The 21,511-nt window shown below is 42.2% G+C and overlaps 1 protein-coding gene across 3 annotated transcripts in view; it reads left to right on the top strand.

Moving 5' to 3' along the window:
- The window catches only part of AP3D1 (adaptor related protein complex 3 subunit delta 1), a 99,163-nt gene extending 84,608 nt beyond the window's left edge, over nucleotides 1–14,555 (top strand). For 2 of the 3 annotated variants that reach the window (XM_040417652.1, XM_040417650.1), the window contains exons 26-33: nucleotides 118–291; nucleotides 815–862; nucleotides 1,341–1,530; nucleotides 4,322–4,410; nucleotides 8,444–8,529; nucleotides 9,610–9,731; nucleotides 9,821–9,900; nucleotides 13,076–14,555. In XM_040417652.1, the coding sequence (XP_040273586.1) occupies nucleotides 118–291; nucleotides 815–862; nucleotides 1,341–1,530; nucleotides 4,322–4,410; nucleotides 8,444–8,529; nucleotides 9,610–9,731; nucleotides 9,821–9,900; nucleotides 13,076–13,171 (885 nt within the window). In that variant the 3' untranslated portion in view covers nucleotides 13,172–14,555. The remainder of the gene's footprint in view (nucleotides 1–117; nucleotides 292–814; nucleotides 863–1,340; nucleotides 1,531–4,321; nucleotides 4,411–8,443; nucleotides 8,530–9,609; nucleotides 9,732–9,820; nucleotides 9,901–13,075) is intronic. The other variant, XM_040417651.1, reaches the window with a different exon arrangement.
- The last annotated feature ends 6,956 nt before the right edge of the window (nucleotides 14,556–21,511 follow it).

Genomic DNA, 21,511 nt, shown 5'->3' with positions numbered 1-21,511 from the left:
GTTCAGAAGGACTTTTTTTTTTTTTTTTAAACAGTCCCACAAGTCAAAAATGTATTCTATAAAGTATGTGTAGTGGCACGGAATGAGATCACTATATGGTATGGTTTTCTTATTTAGCAGAAATCTCATCGGCACAAGAAAAAACACAAGAAGGAAAAGGATGAGCCCAAGGAGGATAAGAAATCTCGAAAGAAAAAACATCACCATCACCGTCATCACAGTGAATCTCATGCGGAGGATCATTCTGCATCTGTTCATAATGGGACATTAGATGAAGAAGAGCCGCTTCCAGTAAGAAAATGTGAACAAGTATACAAAGTAACTTTAAAAGCTATGTACACCTTTGGGGACAATGTATTATTATTGCATTGTACTCATTTTGAGCTAAGAAATCATTTTTTCAGTTGGTCTTTATTCAAAATATTGAACCACAGTCCGTGTGCAGCCTTTATTTTCTCTAGTAGCAGGATCTGAATTTTCACTCTCTTGTCTCAGTCAGCTCACCTGACGGCTCCTTATCTCTGATATCTGACCTTATAAACACTTAATATAGCTCTGTTCTTTTCTTACTGATAGGAATGTGGCTTAAATGAATGTTTATGACCTTTTTAGTAATTGGCTCAATAAAAGCAATTGAAAAAATTATTTTTAGTCCAAAATGTGTAAAATGCAATCATAAAAATTTGCCCCTGAAGATGTACATAGTCTTTTAAAGGGGTATTCTACTTATTAAAGTGTAACTGTTGTTACCATAACACAGAAGTTACAACACTTTTTGTTTTACTTGTACTTTTTTTATTTATTTTTTAAACAGCCAATGTCCAGTTACCAGCTTTTGGCTGAAAACAAATTTATCAAAATGGTAAGTTAACAGAGTCATATATTTTGTATTGGGGCAGTGAAAAAGGTGTAAAAGTAGAAAATGGTAAATGAGACCATCCCCTTCTCCACCAACGCCACGCTTACAATTTTAGATCTGGCGTGAGCAGGGAGAAGTCTCAGATTGCAGCGCAACGGTATAGGCGTATTTCAGCTTAATAAATGACCTCCCTTAGTTTATAATGTATAAAGATTCTCTAAGAGTGGTACATTTGTGGCACCTTTTCAAACATTCATGATGCTGTTGTGCTACTTGATGTCCTATATGTAATAAATAAATAAAATAAAATGCTCTGGACTGTTGAGAAGCACTTGTGGTGTGTGTGTGTATATATGTATATATATATATAGATAGATAGATAGAGAGATATATATATATATATATATATAATCTATCTCTATATATGTCATTTATAATTTATTTTGCTATGTCTTGAATTTGTACTTTGTCTTATTAACAGATGTATGACATTCAAGGAGACTTGCAGAAGGAGAGTCAGGTCACAGTCTCCATCATCTTAGAAAACCAGAGTCAAAGCTTCCTTAAAAATATGGAGATTAATGTTTTAGACTCTTTAAATACCAAAATGCAAAGGCCCGAAGGATCTTCTGTACACGATGGAATAGCTATTCCTTTTCAGTTGCCTCCAGGTAAGTTTGCATCCTGTGACAATATCTGTGTTAAAGAATCCAAACCAGATGTCATCTTCCGTGGAAAATCATGGTGTAAATAAAAAAAAAGTAATGAGTGCCCAATGTTTTTTCTGACCTTTTATGAGACAGACCATAAAAATGAAATTAAAAGAAATTCCATTGCAAATTGTTGTCGTACCGATAGCTAAGACCAGGTTGCCCAAAAGTGGACATGTAATAAATAAAATATTACAGTAGACAATGAAAATTAAAAATCTTTTTAGGATAATACTAGTTATTTATTTATTTTTTACCAGAAATAAAATATCTACACTGAGCAAAGATATAAACACAACACTTTCGGTTTTGCTCCCATTTTGCATGAGCTGAACTCAAAGATCTGAAACATTTTCTACATACACAAAAGACCCATTACTCTCAAATTGTTCACAAATCTGTCTAAGGCCTAGTTCACACGAACGTATGGCTTTTATAGTTTTTTGCGGTCCGTTTTTCACTGATCCGTTTTTGAGTTCCTTTGTGTTTCTGTTCCGTTTTTCCGTTCGGCATATACAGTAATTGGGCTGGGCATAACATTTTCAATAGATGGTTCAGCAAAAACGGAACAGATACGGAAGACATACGGATGCATTTCCGTATGTGTTCCGTTTTTTTTTGCAGACCCATTGACTTTGATGGAGCCACGGAACGTGATTTCCGGCCAAATATAGGACATGTTCTATCTTTCAACGGAACGGAAATACGGAAACGGAATGCATACGGAACACATTCAGTTTTTTTTTTCGGAACCATTGAAATGAATGGTTCTGTATACGGAACACAAAAAAACGGCCCGTACACCCGCAAAAAAAACGTTCGCGTAAACTAGGCCTAAATCTGTGTTAGTGAGCACTTCTCCTTTGCCGAGATAATCCATCCCACCTCACAGGTGTGGCATATCAAGGTGCTGATTAGACAGCATGAATATTGCCCAGGTGTGCCTTAGACTGCCCACAATAAAAGAGCAATCTGAAATGTGCAGTTTTGCCTTACTGGTATCTGGTGTGGCCACCATTTGCCTCACGCAGTGCAACACATCTCCGTCGCATAGAGTTGATCAGGTTGTTGATTGTGGCCTGTGGAATGTTGGTCCACTCCTCTTCAATAGCTGTGCAAAGTTGCAGAATATTGGCAGGAACTGGAACACGCAGTCGTATACGCTGATCCAGAGCATCCCAAACATGCTCTTGGGTCCAGCGTGGGTGGAGGACGGTGAGACCCCAACCAAGCTGCGGCGGTTCGTGGGGTCTGTGGTGGTTATGGTTTCCGGTGGAGTGCTTGGAGCCCTCAGGAAGCACTAGGAGCATCCGTCAGCGGAAGGTGCCCAGTCGGGGTGCCAGGCGTTACGTTACAGTGGTGGCTACTGTAACGGAACGCATGGCACCCCTACTGGGCAACTTCCGCTGATGGAGGCTCCTAGCGCTTCCCAAGCGCTCCAAGTACTCCACCGGACACCATAACCACCACGAACCGCCGTAGCTTGGTTGGGGTCTCGCCGTCCTCCACCCACGCTGGACCCAAGACCGGGCTTTAGCTTCCAGTGGGTGAACCTCTCCTAAATCCAGAAAGAAAGGAACCAGGAACAAGCTCTTACAAGAGCTTATACTCAGGGGAGTATTGTGATATAGCAATCCCCAAGAGTGTAGTTATCCCATCCCCCAAACATGGGCCAAGACTTCATGTAGGGGTAAAGCAGGATTGTTTAATGAGCACAAAGGCATTTCTTATATACAGTTTTCCCCACAGGACACAAAGTCACAACAGCCAATCAACACAGTATTGTACAGTTAGACAATCCTAGCTAATGTACACAAACCCCCCTCTGCCTTTGATACAATTAAGAAAATACAATGGCCATTGTCTGTGACGCAATCAACAAATACAATGGCCATTGTCTGTGACGCAATCAAAAAATACAATGGGCATTGACTGTGACGCAATTAACAAAATACAATGGGCTCTGCCTGTGATACAATTACCAAACACAATTAAGTTAATCACTCACAGGCAGAAAACACACATTTTTCCCAACCACAGAAAACACCACATATCCCCATAAAAGTCACATCCCCTGATAGCCTCGATCTGGGTGAACAAACAATCCAAAAATCACCCAGATCAGTTCAGGAATTTCCTGGAAGTCTTATTTTTACCCCACTGTGCACATGGTTCCATGCCCAAAATAGTTTCATACACTCGACGGCAAAACACTGCTGGACAATTTAAGATGGCAGCCGCCACATGTTTGAATTTGTTCCAGTTAAAAGTCCAAGGGGCAGAAACAGTGCCTTTAAAATTCAATATGCCCAAATAGTGTCCCAGGGACCATAGTCACAGGGCAAGAGGCTGGCAAGCAGGCCTCTCCAACTCCCAGTGACGAAGGTGCTTTTGTCACATCCAGAATTGCTATTACTTGGGGAATGCAAGTAGTTACTAAAAGAGACATGTCAGAAAAAAACTGACGGGTCCTCTTTAATCATACCGAAAGTGGCTAAACTGTCTTTTCCTGAAGACAGGAATTACCTAGTTCTGAACCAGTTAAAATACTGTGGTTGGTGGTGGTGTGATTGCTGCTATCACCATTGATCCCAAGAGTTCAGGTCCTTGTTTTTAGGTTAAAGATGACTGTGTGTTTTGTTAGTCTCCTTTAAAGTAAATCAGTTATTTTCTCATAACTCAATAAACTTTTCCCCAGTTTCCACTTGGTATCTGCAGAAAATTACAGACCAGGTTGTTTTTCTTTACCCAGGTGTCTCCAATGAAGCTCAGTTTGTGTTCACTGTCCAAAGTATTGTAATGCCCCAGAAGCTGAAAGGAACATTGTCATTCATAGTAAAGGTAATTTTGATCGGATTTGAGAATAACATTTACTACATGTTTGTTTTTTTGTTGTTGTTTTTTTACCACTGATTCATGTTTTGAGGCAAACCTATTGCTTTGCAACCTGTTGTGCAGTACATCAAACATTTTGGATCCTGTCAAAATGTAATAGTACTACCTTTACCCAAATATGGCTTTCAATCTGCAGTTGGTGATGGGGCACAGTGTAGGCACCAGATATCAGCAGCTATTCAGCTAGGACTGGGAGAGATGATAAAGGGTAGGTTTTAACTTTGAGTAGATGGATTATTTCCTCTGATTCCCTTTGCCCCTAACAATGTAGTGAATTCACTTGCTTGTTCTAAGGGCTGCAGCCTACCCACTTATTTTCTTGTTGAGGGAAAACTATAGTTCATTGGGGTTATGTTCTCTCCTCTTGGCAAAGTTAAAGGGTTAAAGATAAACCTATAATCAATATCAAACTGAGGGGTCCAGTTCTCAGCACCCCTGTCGATCAGCAGTTTAAAGAGACTGCATTTTTTTAAATGATTTTCCTCAAGTCTGTATTTTGGAATGCCATTCAATTAGTAGAGCCAGAGCAGCCGCTACTAAGTGTGTGGTGGACTAGGGTATGGATTATTACCAAAGTAACACTTCCTCTTCAAACAGCTGATCCGCTTTGGATACCGAGAGTTGGAACCTCACTGATCTGGCAACGATGGCTTAACCTCTTTAACGCTCAGTAATGTACTGAAGCTGGGCCCATTTCCCTGCATCATATAGAAGAAACCCAGCTCTCACTGCTAGGACCAGAGTGGCAGTTTATCCCTTCAGCAGGCAGCATCTCAGTGGTTAGAAAGAGGAAGGGAAGTCCTAGCACCCTGTGAATGCAATTGTAGGGTGCCAATTGCCTTCTGAAGGGCACCAGGCCTGCCATGTCCTGACCGCTATTCGATCCAGTTCACACAGCAGAAATTGCTAGCAGAATTTCAAAGCCTCAGTCACGCCAAGAAGTGACATGGCCCTTTTTGGCGATTTGTACGGTCGCCGACGCTTTATGCCATGGCAGCTGTCCACTTATGGCTTAGCTCCATTCAGTGGCGCTAAGCTTCGAGCTGACCCGGGGCCTATAAAGTGGACAACAGTGGCAGAAACCATTGTAGTTTCTGCTGCGGTATACATAGCAAATTTTGACAGCATCAAAATACAGGAGTATTACAGTAGATAGTACAAGAGATGGCAGGTTCTGGTTCCCTAAAGGAACTAAAAATATAAATTTATAAAATTACCCACAAATATTAAATATGCAGAACCGCCATTTCACATATATATTGTATAAAAAATAATTAAACGGATAAACATAATTCGTATGGCTTTTGAAATGCAGAGAAAAAAAATGGTCAACTCTAAGTACCCAACCAGGCGGTATCCTTAAGGGGTTAAACTAAACAAAGTATCTTTAGTTGGAGTAGTTATGGTTACAAGTAGAAGTAGTGTCAGCAGTATCTGGGACATTACCATATGCCATCAGTGTCAAATAGTTGTGGTCCTACCTTTTGTGACCTGCTCCTATCTCCAGAATGGGGGCCCTGAAGTGAGGCTCAGCCACCTCAGCAGTCACCGCTATGGGAGTGCCAGAAATGGCCATGCCAGTGCTTGGCTGTTTTTGGAACTCTCATAGCAGCGAACGGAGGATGGTTGCATGTCGGGCTGCCAGCCCTTCACTTTGGAGGACTCATTGTGGAGATAGGAGCAGGTCACAAAGGTGGGGCCCACAGCTGTATGACAATGATTGCATATCCTAGTGATATGCCATCAATGTCCCTGATGGGAACTCCTCTTTAAGCTCTCCATAGGCTATAGAGATCTTTTGTCCATGTGGTTATTTACAGTAGGCTTCGGATTCATCTCCCAACAAGAGATGCCCCAATATGCATTACCTTGTTGCTGCATCTTGTTGAAATTAGTGGATCCCAAGCAAATCTGTATTTGGCCAAGCTAAATTTCATTTGTTTCAATCAGCAGCAGCCTGCAGGCTTTGAATATTCAAGTGAGGATAAGTTCATATCTTCGTCAGAGGATCCGTTCAGGGCTTTTTTTTGTTGTTGTCTGCTTAAATTCTGGACTCTTGAATGGAAGCCATTATAGTCAATAGGATCCATTCTGCAGTGATCTGGTCAGCTATTTGCTGAATCAGCACTTCTGTAAATATCCTAGAATGGAACAGAATAACAGAAATAAATATAGTTGCTGGACAATCTGGCATTGAAACCTTAGGCTTTATACACTGCTCAAAAAAATAAAGGGAACACTTAAACAACACAATGTAACGCCAAGTCAATCACACTTCTGTGAAATCAAACTGTCCACTTAGGAAGCAACACTGAGTGACAATCAATTTCACATGCTGTTGTGCAAATGGGATAGACAACAGGTGGAAATTATAGGCAATTAGCAAGACACCCCCAATAAAGGAGTGGTTCTGCAGGTGGTGACCACAGACACTTCTCAGTTCCTATGCTTCCTGGCTGATGTTTTGGTCACTTTTGAATGCTGCTGGTGCTTTCACTCTAGTGGTAGCATGAGATGGAGTCTACAACCCACCCAAGTGGCTCAGGTAGTGCAGCTTATCCAGGATGGCACATCAATGCGAGCTATGGCAAGAAGGTTTGCTTTGTCTGTCAGCGTAGTGTCCAGAGCATGGAGGCGCTACCAGGAGACAGGCCAGTACATCAGGAGACGTGGAGGAGGCCGTAGGAGGGCAACAACCCAGCAGCAGGACCGCTACCTCCGCCTTTGTGCAAGGAGGAACAGGAGGAGCACTGCCAGAGCCCTGCAAAATGACCTCCAGCAGGCCACAAATGTGCATGTGTCTGCTCAAACAGTCAGAAACAGACTCCATGAGGGTGATATGAGGGCCCGACGTCCACAGGTGGGGGTTGTGCTTACAGCCCAACACCGTGCAGGACGTTTGGCATTTGCCAGAAAACACCAAGATTGGCAAATTCGCCACTGGTGCCCTGTGCTCTTCACAGATGATGCAGGTTCACACTGAGCACATGTAACAGACGTGACAGAGTCTGGAGACGCTGTGGAGAAGGTTCTGCTGCCTGCAACATCCTCCAGCATGACCGGTTTGGCATTGGGTCAGTAATGGTGTGGGGTGGCATTTCTTTGAAGGGCCACACAGCCCTCCATGTGCTCGCCAGAGGTAGCCTGACTGCCATTAGGTACTGAGATGAGATCCTCAGACCCCTTGTGAAACCATATGCAGGTGCGGTTGGCCCTGGGTTCCTCCTAATGCAAGACAATGCTAGACCTCATGTGGCTGGAGTGTGTCAGCAGTTCCTGCAAGACGAAGGCATTGATGCTATGGACTGGCCCGCCCGTTCCCCAGACCTGAATCCAATTGAGCACATCTGGGACATCACGTCTCGCTCTATCCACCAACGTCACATTGCACCACAGACTGTCCAGGAGTTGGCAGATGCTTTAGTCCAGGTCTGGGAGGAGATCCCTCAGGAGACCGTCCGCCACCTCATCAGGAGCATGCTCAGGCGTTGTAGGGAGGTCATACAGGCACGTGGAGGCCACACACACTACTGAGCCTCCTTCTGACTTGTTTTAAGGACATTACATCAAAGTTGGATCAACCTGTAGTGTGTTTTTCCACTTTAATTTTGAGGGTGACTTCAAATCCAGACCTCCATGGGTTAAAAAATTTGATTTCCATTTTTTTTTTTGTGTGATTTTGTTGTCAGCACATTCAACTATGTAAAGAACAAAGTATTTCCGAAGAATATTTAATTAATTCAGATCTAGGATGTGTTATTTTTGTGTTCCCTTTATTTTTTTGAGCAGTGTATATAGATTTGTATATCAGTGTGACTGAATAGACATTGTGCGGCTTCTTAAATAATCTCCTTTCATCCCAGTCAATTTCCAGAGGGCAGAATAGGGTATATAATTTCTGATTAATTGGTATATATTATCTTCTTCAAAGTGATTTTATATTTTTTTATTTTTTATTTTTGTTCTGCTTTTCTCACAGGATGATGAAGGATCGTCCCATGAAAAATTAGATTTTAAAATCACTTTCAGCTGTTCCTCTTATTTGATTATGACTCCATGCTACAGGTATGATCTTTGGTATGTTTAATTCCTTGACAACACGCACCGTTGTATTATTACAGCACTCTGGTCAGGAGCTGCAGCGGTAATACACAGCTACGGTCCTGTTTTTACTCCACTTTTTAACCCCTCATGTGCTGCGGTGACGTCATATTGCTTTGACACTATCTATAGCCATACTTTGTATCAGCACCTCCAAAAAACAAAAATCAAATGAATTTACAAGTGCACGCTACCATTGCTGACCTGATAAGCAAACACTACTGGCATCACAATGATACGTGCTCAGACATACTCGAACACTGAAAACATGGATCATTCAGAATTGCATTACTGCTGTACTTTTTGTACATGAAAGTATGACTCTTATTGCACAGCCACTCCTCTAAAAAACAAAGACCTGGCTGACATCTCTAGTTCCTATGCATCCCGAGAGAGCAGGTCGAACTAGACTTAAGTTTTTGTATTGTGCCAATGTAGCAGAACATAAACTATACATATTTGGTATTAGCATAATATTACTAGTCCATAGAATAAAGATAACCTTTTATTTATGTGAAATAGCAAGAAATATTTTTTCTTTTTTTTTTTTTTTTTCTTCTACAAACCTGGGTTAGTTTTTTAGTCAGGTGTGTGAGACAGAAAAATCCGTCACTGTAAAAATCTGTAACCAATGTTTTATTATATAACAGTTACAAAGGACAAATATCAAAATAGGATCTACAGGTATTACGTTAAATAATTTCAGTGTAAGGAATATTAAACATTGGGGAGAATTTATCATAGACCGGCATTTTACACTGATCTATGATATCCCATGTGCTGCAGGAGGATGCGTGTAACGAGGTGCATGCCTATGCTCCAGCAGTCCGTGTGCCAGCTCAAAGCTGCCACAGATTTCAGTCTTATGATATGACAGAAAATTCACTGGGCCTGCTGCCCCCCCCCCCCCCCCCCCAAACGACTCACTCCACCTTTTTTGGGAAAGTGGCGAGAGTAATGTAAAAAAGCACATTGGAATATAAAAAAATCTCTCCTATGTTTTCATCAAACTGCCCATACTTATATATTGTTTCCTGCCATCAGTGATGCTTTTGCCAAGCTCTTGGAATCAGGAGATCTTAAAATGAGTTCCTTGAAAGTGGAAAATACAAGTCTCTCTTTTCATCATCTGTTAGCAAAAATTTGCTTTTACCATCACTTTACAGGTGAGTGATGCTAGATGTAATAGTATATGATGTACAAAATATTGTTGATAGTTGGAGCACAAGTTTAATATGGCTGCTTTCCATTCCAGTGGTTGAACGAGTTGATTCTTGTGCATCCATGTACAGCCGGTCAATCCAGGGACACCACACTTGTCTACTGGTAAAAACGGTAAGTACAGAACCCACAAATATTAACTCCGTAGTGACTCAATACACCTTTTTATGGGGCAGCCTCATTTTTAGGGTGGCCTAGTCTAAGCGCTGCACAGGTCTCCTGCACCAATGGCCTTGACCGACAGAAGCGCTGATCTGGGCTGTTTAACGACCTGCAGCATCTAAATGGTTTAGAAGGAGGGAGCTCTATCTGTTTCCCATCGGCACACTGTGAATGAAGTTTGCAGAGTGCCGATGCCGACTCCCTGCACCCCCGGTCAGCTGTTTAAAGAGAAAGAGGCACTCGTACGAGTGCTGTCTTCTCTTCATTGTTTACCTGCTTGTCGTCGCAAACCACAGCAGCGAGCAGGTCTAATTACAACTATGTCCTCCTAGTCACTTTACTGGGATGGCTCGTAAGAGCACTGCTTTCTCTGCCAATCTGATGTTGAATTATCCCGAGGATAGCTAATCTATTTAAAAAGTAGAAAATCTCTTTAATTGCCACCCAAAAAACAAGAAAAAATAAAAAGCAATCAAAAAGTGTTATGCACCTCCAAATGGTACCAATGAAAAGTATGTCATCTTGAGTAAATCAAACGCTCACATACCTCAGTAAAAAGATATATTGTCTCAAAGTCTTTTACATTATTTATGTTGCAAAATAATAACATGATGACTTTATTTTCTGGGTCAGTACGATTACAGCAGTACCAAAGCGACACCAAGTAAAAGTACTGTTTACTACTTTTACAAAATAAAAAGCTTTTGTTGCTCTTGGAATGAGACCATTAAAATGTTGTCACAAAGGCTCAAAACAGGCTGGTTAAAAAAAAGTACAACAAAAATCTGTGTTCGGATCTATTTTAGCTTAAAGGGGTTGTCTCTCTTCAGCAAGTGGCATTTATCATGTAGAGAAAAATAATACATTAGTAAGTGGCTTGTATTTTTATTGTCATATTACTTTATTTGCTGGCTGGATTCATTTTTCCATCACATTATACATTGTGTCGGGGATATAAAGCAAATGCTTTATATAAAAGAAAGTATCAACGGAAACATTTTAAAGGGAATTGATCCTGGAGGTGGACATATAAAACACCTCAAAAAGAGTTTGTTGTTAAGTTAATTATATTGTGCAATCAGTAAAACATGGTACAAGCGTCTATGCAAAAATATAAATGTTTTATTATACAATAACTTAAAATACAATCAAAGCTTAGTCAATAGAAAAAACTCAATAGTATGCAATAATACACAATTATATGCAATGCCCTAAATTCGCCACTAGATGGCTCTAACACAAATACCAGCGTTCCATATTACTTCTCAAACATAAGAATGTAATACAACGTCCCGACCACAGTTACGAGATATAAAACTCAATAGTGATAAGGACAGATACGAACTCTTGCTCTGCTCAAACTATGACCAATCTTGGATATCGGGTAATATTGCTACACAACTTATAAATTATCAGGCCAGATATTGACTATGGAATATAATATTCCAATCAGAAAGTTTCTCAGATTATCAATATTAGATCTTTTATTCAGTAATATGCATCTTTACTAAATAGTGATAATATTGATGTAGCACTTTTAACATTATACATCTGCACTAAAGTGGGGAGTTACTAAATATCAAGCCAATTAATTCAATTAATACTACACATAATAAAGTTATACGTTACCCGAGAATGCAGATGATATGCAGAGTCTAAGGGAAGTCAGCTCGGAGTCTGTAATGATCATTGGACTTTTCCTCCTGGGGTGTCTCTCCTCTCTCTTTGTACTTTTTCTCTCTCCTTTTTTTCTTTCTTCCTTTCTGTGTTTCTCTGTGTTCCCCCTTCATGTGTGGTTTATGATCACAAACTTATCAGTTAGACACACCTTCCTAAGTTTTCCAATCATTGTCAGTTAGGCGTGTACATATGATAACGACTATGATGTTACTGTATTACCCAGAATGCATTTCTGCTGTTGGTGTAATGTTACTCATTCGTACCTAGGTGGCACTATTGCATAAGCTATTAACATCATACTAGTAAGTGTTAAATGACCAGGTCTGACTTCATCTTTCATTCCATGCACATATGTCTGATTTAGGATTCCATATGTTAAGGGATTATCTTTGACACATATACCAATTAAAGCATAGACATTTAGGTACTATTTGAGACGTTTCTCAAGCTACCAAATTTATGGTACCGATAAGAATACAATAGACCTTGTACTCTCACAGACATGTGTGTCTCCTCTGTTACTCCAACGTTTGATTGATTTGTTAGTAAAAATAACACTATCTTGCTAACAAAGTTTATACTTAAAATTCTTCATCATATTTTAGGAGTACATGCGTTCCTAGTGAGAAATATGTAAGATAATGGATGCATTGGCGTCCTTCATAATATTTAACAATATAAAACGATACATATGTCCTATTGATTATTTTATACAAAAAAAAAACTAAGGTTCATTATACGAGTATACTAATCACAGATTTTCTGCTTCATCAATAGACATTAAACTGTAGGGATACTTACTACCAGATGCATCTAGAGAATATCCTAGAGATATTAGAATGACTCTTCTCAGACTGGTACATCTACAGAGAAGAAGTTATACGAACTGTGTCCTCTCCATGAACCTCTTTCGGCCTACTTTAGAATACATACAAAATGGTGAATGTCACAATATGGCCTCTTATATATAATCAAATCAACTATAATTATGATATTTTAGATATAAATGTTATACACCTATTAAAAAGCACAGCAACTGCTCCTTTCCATGGTTACGACCACCCTGCAATTCATCAGTGGTGGTCGTGCTTCCACACTATAGAAAAAAAGGCTGGTGTCCAGTAACATGTGGGTGCACATAGGCCAGTGCTTTTTCCTATAGTGTACAACCACGGCCACCACGGCTGGATTGCAGGGTGGTTGTAACCATGGAAACAAGCAGTGTATAATGTGATGGAAAAGTGAACCAAGCCAGAAAAGGAGGCAATATGGATAATAACAAGACAGTAGCAAGTGGTTTGTATTAACTTTCTCTACATGATAAATGCCACTTGCCTAAGTGAAACAACCCCTTTTACTTTTTTAGGAGTTATTGCATGTTATATACCTAAATGTTTCCAGTTAAAATTTTAGGCTTTAAGTTGAATGTTTTTTTTTTTCTATTAAGGGTGACAAGTCTATATCCATTGATGGGAAATGCAGTGAAGCAACTCTCCTCAGCAGCCTTCTCAGCGAGATCAAAGCATCACTCTCAGAATCTTGAACAAGAGGAGACCATTCCTCTCATTTTTACCCCACCTCCTCTCTGCCCCTCCTGCAAGGCGCACTCAGACAGAACTGCAAGTGAAAAACTGACACAAAACCGCATGTTCAAGTCTCTCATCGTTGCAGAAGGCCCAATTTTACGGTCATTTGGAACTGTAAACTTTTTTTTTTTTATTGTGCTTAATTTTATTATCAGATGCTGGCCCTTAATTATTATTATTATTTTTTTCTTTTTTTTAAATATTACTTATTGATATCCCAATGCAGCAGTTGGACAGCCGATTTAATTGATCGTTCACATAACAAATTCATTTCTACTGCCACAATGCTGGATAGTAATCCCATAATGACTATTTTTTATTTGGCCTCTGTATTTCCGCTTATGCTAACATTGGGCTTATACTTATGACACCACATATCCTAAGATATGCAGTGGGTTGAGCAGTATCCGTGTAGCAGATGAGTGTCACTGTTAGCAGTGAATGAGGAACTGTATTGAATTGCTTAGAGCGGCTGTCCAGCATAGCACGTAGGCGATAAACACAATCTTTTGCCTTGTTTTGCAGTAATGCATGAACTGCCTTTAGAAAAGCAAGATACTTCAGTCTTGCTTTTTTGAACTATTTCAATATCACTGTCTTATATGGGATAATGAGTTTTGTTTTCTTTTTTGGGGGGTTTGGGGGGCCAGCAAGACATTCCTAAGCATAAATTATGATCATAAACTGGAAATTCAATGTTTGGTTTCTCTAGAGTGTCTTATACGTGTGTGTGTTTTTTTTTTTTGTTTTTTTTTTTGCTTGCTTTTTTGCCCTTATGTGTTTTTACTCATTTTGGTTATGACTCTTAAGAGGTTCTCCTATACATGTGGTCCAAATTGTGTGCTGTGCAGTCTGCCTGACTTGTGAAGGTAAAAGATCTGGCTCATAAATCATGCAAGGACATTGGAACATAACTGGTGGTGCCTTAATATAACTTCTTGACGGAGGCAAGTGTGTAAAAATTATGTATAACCATAAGACAAGAGAAGCTGATCCATCTACCAGAAAGGACTGCAACGTAATTAAGATACAGTACCACTATTCTGTACAAAATTGTATTTATGAGATGGTTAGAAAATGAAGTGTTGCTTACTGCATTTGCAGCTTGTATCCTTTAGATTGGTATTACTTGCTGGTCCTGCAAGGCTTTTTGTCTTCTAGAATTATAGAACCCTGGCGCACTCGCCAAGTGGCAAAATATAAAAGTGATGTAAGTCTCAATGCGTTTGAAAAGAAATCAATCATTTCACCGCTCCATTATAAACACTAAGCCTGCTCTCTGCACCAAGCCCATTATGGTAGGAACTTCCGTGATTATATTTTTAGGTCACGTTTAGTATTGTTTACACAAAAATATAAGGATAAAGCCTCTGAAGTTGTCTGTAATATATTGCCCAGGTTATAAGGAAGCGTATTTTACTCTTCAGCTTCCTAGAATGGATACACCAGAGAACATAAATAGTTAACTCTGTTGTATAATAGAGTAGTTTTTGTTGCCTACAATTTGTATGTAGGTTTACTTTATTTTTATGTACCTACATAATATATTTGTGGAATTCTCCCTGTTACATGTCCTTACCCTTTGCACTGCTTTTGGTGTGTTGTTTGTCCAGGTCTTTCCCACCGTATTTCCTGGTCCCAGATATCGGATATATCTTAAAGAAATTCTGTCAAATATAACATTCTTGTTTTTTCACCCCGACCTTGCCCTCTAATATATCCGCATGTAGGTTATATTCTATCCAGATTCATGTTTGGTGATTCTTGAAGTTTTCAATCTGTATGTGTTAAATTTGCTATTCACATTCCCTTGAAGAGGACAGAGAAAAGGTACCGCAAAAGCTGCTGTAATTGTGTCAAGATGATCCACAATAAAATATGGAAATGGTTATAAACCTGTCTTTATTGGTCATTTGCAAAGATAAGCAATGGTTACTTGGCGTATTTATGGTGTAAGGGGTTCTCCGGGCACTTAATATTGATGACCTATTCTCAGGATAGGTCATCAATTTCAAATCGGTGGGGGTCCGACACCCGGCTCCCCCACGATCAGCTTTATGAAGAGAAGGCCCATCTTACTCTCTTCCTGCTCGCTGATGCCATGTATGCTGCTGCAGGAAGAGAGAAGGGAGACTGCGTGCCTTCCCTTCATACAGCTGATCAGCAGGGTTTCTGGTTGTCTGATATTAAAAGCCCGGAGAACCCCTTTAAGAAGGAATACTATACTCACCAGTGTATTCCCCCACCGCTGCTCTAGTTCTCCTCACTGGTCATTGTGTCCCTGGCTACATTGATGATGTTTCTTTATACCCATCAAAATCACTGCAGCTAATCACAGACCTTACAGGCATACAGACCACTAAGGCGACATGGGGTATATGGGCACATTATTACTCCAGCCATTATTACTCAAGTAAATAAGGCCTGAAAGGGAGGACTGGAGCAGATGTGTTGGAATCGGCCAGGGAATAATCTGGTGAGTGTAGCTTCTTTTTATTTTGTCACAATTCATGCATCTTGCCTCAGTTTTCAGTAATCCGGAAAACCTCTTTTAAGTACTGCATTTCAGTCATTAATGTCATAGTTTAAAGGCTATCTGCACCTTCACAAAAAAGTTTTATTTCCCTAAGTTCTAAAAACATTAGAATCTATTATCCTGTTAGCAAGTAGAAAAATTGCTTATCGCTCTCATTAAGAGAAACAAAATAAGAGTTGCAGGTATGATACCTTTTAATGGCTAACACAAATGAAAGCTCACTATTTAACATCATTGGTTCTGAGACAATATAAGGTGGATTTACAAGGGCACATTATTGGGCAGATTATCAGGAACAAACATTCCCGACAATCTGCACGTCTGCAGGTGAAGCAGATCACTTAGGCTGGGTTCACACGGGCGTTGCGGGAACACCCGCGATTTTTCCGCGCGAGTGCAAAACATTGTAATGCGTTTTGCACTCGCGTGAGAAAAATCGCGCATGTTTGGTACCCAAGCCCGAACTTCTAAACAGAAGTTCGGGCTTGGGATCGGTGTTCTGTGGATTGTATTATTTCCCCTTATAACATAGTTATAAGGGAAAATAATAGCATTCTGAATACAGAATGCATAGTAAACTAGTGCTGGAGGGGTTAAAAAAAAATAAAAAATAATAATTGAACTCACCTTAGTCCACTTGATCGCGTAGCCCGGCATCTCCTTCTGTCTCCTTTGCTGAACAGGACCTGTGGTGAGCATTCATTACAGGTAAAGGACCTGTGGTGACGTCACTCCGGTCATCACATGATCCATCACCATGGTAAAAGATCATGTGATGACCGGAGTGACGTCACCAAAGGTCCTTTACCTCTAATTAATGCTCACCACAGGTCCTGTTCAGCAAAGGAGACAGAAAGAGATGCCGGGCTACGCGATCAAGTGGATTAAGGTGAGTTTAATTTTTTTTAAAAAAAATTTAACCCCTCCAGCGCTAGTTTACTATGCATTCTGTTTTCAGAATGCTATTATTTTTCCTTATAACCACATTATAAGGGAAAATAATAATGATCGGGTCTCCATCCCGATCGTCTCCTAGCAGCCGTGTGTGAAAATCGCTCCGCATCCACACTTGCTTGCTGTTGCTTGCGATTTTCACGCAACCCCATTCACTTCTATGGGGCCTGCGTTGCGTGAAAAACGCAGAATATAGAGCATGCTGCGATTTTCACGCCACGCACAAGTGATGCGTGAAAACCACCGCTCACCTGAACAGCCCCATTGAAATGAATGGGTCGGGATTCAGTGCGGGTGCAATACGTTCACCTACCGCATTGCACCCGCGCGGAAATCTCGCAGCCTTAATTGAAATGCTCGTTCATCAGGCGATTTGTCGTTTGTGCAGGCACCTAAATTATTGTTTCTGGGCAGCAGATCCTGAAGTATAAACAGCGATTTCCTGCCCAGAAACAGTGCAGCTCAGGACAGCAATACTATTGAATTCAGGAGGGCACCTGCGGTCGCATAAGTGTCTGATGCCCCTATGTAAATTAATGCTGAGAGCATCAGATCTGGTTTTTGACCATGAGGAGGTCTTGGGTGGCCCCCTTGGTATCTGCCCACCAGGAAATTTCCATGTGGTGTCTATGGCCAGTCCTCCTCTATGGTGAAGGGTCTGCAGAAAATGTGCAGTTCATCTCTATTAACTACCCATCAATGAGATGAATAGCAATGATTGATACTGCTTTAGTCCATTGCACATCAAATAAGGCATCCCATAGATGCAAACGTCTCATTTGTCAATGTCCTTGACTGGCAAGGCTACTTTCACACTAGCGTTTTTTGCAAATCCGTCATGGATCTGCAAAAACGCTTCCGTTACAATAATATAACCGCATGCATCCGTCATGAACAAATCCGGTTGTGTTATGTCTTCTATAGCCATGACAGATCCGTCTTGAACACCATTGAAAGTCAATGGGGGACGGATCCGTTTTCTATTGTGCCAGAGAAAGCGGATCCGTCCCCATTCACTTACATTGTGTGCCAGGGCAGATCCATTTGACTCCGCTTCGTCAGGCGGACAGCAAAAGCTGCAGACAGCGTTTTGGTGTCCGTCTCCAGAGCGGAATGGAGACTGAACTGATGCATTCTGAGCGGATCCTTTTCCATTCAGAATGCATTAGGGCAAAACTGATCCGTTTTGGACCACTTGTGAGAGCCCTGAACGGATCTCGCAAACGGAAAGCCAAAACGCCAGTGTGAAAGTAGACTAAGTCATACTTCATATTGAATTAAATTGGCATGTAAGGAACATTTCAGCATCACAGCACATGGGGATAATAGATAGTAGGTATAAAATACTGTATAAACCTATGGGCAAGCCATCCTCCTGTTAATGCAGTTTATCAACCAAAGCCAGAAGTATAAGGCTTCCTAAAAAAAAAAGGTTTTATCCAACAAATGGCATTTATCAATTATCCACAGTATAGGTGATAAACTCATGATTGCTAGGGGTCTGACCACTGGTACCCCTAGCTCTCCTGAGTCCCCATTTAAAATGGTGGGGAAGAAAATAGTCTGTACAAACCGGTTAGTGACATGATAAAGCACAGCAAAGGACCACCACCTCAACATCCCAACAAGGAAAACAAGGGGAAAACTTAAAATAGTTCCTGACCCAGCACAAGATAAAGGTAAAGATGAAAACAATCAGAGGGCATCCTTGTATGTACTGATGTTGGGCTCCTGCTATTCATTAATTATATTTACAGAAATGCTATGAAAGCTGCAACATGTAACTTTACCAGAATTAAACAATTTCACTGTGGCATTAAAGTACCATTTGGTATAGCCATTGAGTTATTCAATAAAATCTATCTGTATAGCGCCACCATCAGTTTTTCTTATTTTTCTGTCCACCTTGCTGGGGTGGTCACATATGCTCACTTCCATCCTTCAACTACAATCCGCTATATCTTTGGTTAGAAGCTGTGACAGGCCTCATGCACGCGGCCGTTCTGTGGATTGGTGACCGCAGTTTGCGGTCCCCAATGCACGGGCAACGTCCGTGCGGCGGTCAGGACGGATCGAGACCCATTCAACTTGAATGGGTCCGTGATCCGTTCGCACCCCAAAAAATAGAACATGTTCTATTTTTTGGCGGTGCGGAGGCACAGACAGAAACACCACTGAAGCACTCCGTAGTGCTTCCGTGGGGTTCCGTGCCTCCGTTCCACACCGCAGCTCCGGATTGCGAACCCATTCAAGTGAATGGGTCCACATCCGTGATGCTGGAAGCATACGGCCAGTGCCCACATATTGCAGACCCGCAATACGACCATGGCTGGGCAACGGCCGTGTGCATGAGGCCTTACGGGGAGAGAGGTACGGCTGTAAGAACTGTTAGACCCTTTATCCCCTGACAAAGCCACAATTGCGGTAAAACATGTCGGGTGGGGTGCGCGAATATATCTTTTAGAGCAGTTGCCAGCAGGCTACAAATGAGTTTAGGCAGATAAGCCATAAGGAAAATATACCAAGCATGGTGTGGATGTGGTTATAGGGAGAGGTAACATAGGCAGGGGTAGTGTGTGAACAAGTGTGTAAGTGTGACCAGGGCCGCTGATAGAAATCATGGGGCCCCGTACAGCATACATGACGGGGCCCCCTTCAGCTCCACCCCCTGATCCCTCCTTCAGCCACACCCCTGGCCCCTCCCCAGACGCCGCCTTGAAACAACATGCAGATTTGTCTACAAGTGATATTTATGGCGCTGGGGGGTCGTCTGTGAATGGCGCTGTTATGGAGGGGATCTGTGAATGGCACTGTTATGGAGGGGATCTGTGAATGGCACTTTTATGGAGGGGATCTGTGGATGGCACTGTTATGGAGGGGATCTGTGGATGGCACTGTTATGGAGGGGATCTGTGGATGGCACTGTTATGGAGGGGATCTGTGGATGGCACTGTTATGGAGGGGATCTGTGGATGGCACTGTTATGGAGGGGATCTGTGGATGGCACTGTTATGGAGGGGATCTGTGGATGGCACTGTTATGGAGGGGATCTGTGGATGGCACTGTTATGGAGGGGATCTGTGGATGGCACTGTTATGGAGGGGATCTGTGGATGGCACTGTTATGGGGGGATCTGTGGATGGCACTGTTATGGAGGGGATCTGTGGATGGCACTGTTATGGGGGGATCTGTGGATGGCACTGTTATAGAGGGGGATCTGTGGATGACACATACCGTATATAGCATCTTATGCTATGTGTCATCCACAGATACCCCTCCATAACAGTGCCATTCACAGATACCCTCCATAACAGTGCCATCCACAGATCCCCCCCATAACAGTCATCCACAGATCCCCCCCATAACAGTGTCATCCACAGATCCCCCCATAACAGTGTCATCCACAGATCCCCCCCATAACAGTGTCATCCACAGATCCCCCTCCATAATGGTGCCATCCACAGATCCCCCCCATAAGTGTCATCCACAGACCCCCCGGCCCCCCCCATAAGTGTCATCCACATGACAGACCCCCCCCCCCCATAACAGTGCCATCCACGGATCCCCCGCCCTCCCTATAACAGTGCCGTCATGACGTCATCCATATAGATCCCCCCCCCCGCCACTCACAGTAGTATACATTAATAAATCGGTGCAGCCGTGCAGGCTGCAGACAGTAACTTTAATTTTAGCACAGGCACAGCGCTCATCTCTTTACTAAAATACTACCTTACATTCAGCTCCTGCCTCCTCCCTCCACCCTCCAGTAACAAGTGCGGGCGGCAGCGCTCACTCACTGACGTCACGCGCCTGCGCCGCCTAGTGGGAGGAGCAGGCGTGTGACGTCAGTGAGTGAGCGCCGCCCCCACACTGCCTGCTGTTACTGGAGCCAGCCCACTGACAGCAAAAAAATTAAAATGGCTCGGGAGTAGGGTTGCCACCTTTTCTTCAAGCCAAACCCGAACAGAAGGGAGGGAGGGCCCCCTTCCAGGCCCCGCCTCCAGCCACGCCCATGTCCCGCCTCCAACCATGTCCCGTCTCCACCCTTGGTCGCTGTCGCACCGCGATCGTTACGCCCCTGATCCCACACCTGCGCCGTCCCGTTTAGTATTCGGCGCAGGCGCGGGATTTACGGGACGAAGAGGAGAACTCGGACGTCAATCAACTGGACATGGGCGTGCCACTGCCAAAGGGTGAATAGACGGAGCCTCTAGGTGCTGCAGGAACGCCCTCATAGCACCTAGAGGCTCATTAGTATATGATAAGTCTTTATTTTAAGAGAACGGCGGCAGCGGCAGGCAGGGAGTTATGTACTGCTGACATCAGCACATCGCTAATGTCAGTCAGCTACATAACATAACGTTTTTTCTGATGATTGACAGATTCAGAAACCTGTTTAAAGGGCTTCTGTCACCCCACTAAACTTTTTTTTTTTTTTTTTTTTTTTGGCTTCTTATAATCCCTATACTGCGATATATGAATACATAATGTTATTAGTCATTTTGGTTCAGTAGATAATGAATAAAACAGATTTTTATAATATGTAAATTACCTCTCTACCAGCAGGCAGGGCGGTTACTTGCTGGTAGCATCCGCATCCTCCTATCATAATGACGCCCCCTCCTCATGTTGATTGACAGGGCCAGCGAACGCGATCGTCCTCTGGCTGGCCCTGTCTGCTATCAAGTTATTGCGCCTGCGCCGTAGCGGTCTTCAGTCGGCACAGGCGCACTGAGAGGAGGACGCTCGCTCGGCCGCTCCTTCCTCAGTGCGCCTACACCAATGACGTCACATCTACACCCGGCGC

The sequence above is a fragment of the Bufo bufo genome, chromosome 2, assembly GCF_905171765.1.
Source record: "Bufo bufo chromosome 2, aBufBuf1.1, whole genome shotgun sequence".
In the NCBI taxonomy this organism is placed as follows: domain Eukaryota; kingdom Metazoa; phylum Chordata; class Amphibia; order Anura; family Bufonidae; genus Bufo; species Bufo bufo.
Note: the sequence above shows the minus strand (reverse complement) of the source record. Positions and strands in the feature narration are given on the sequence as shown.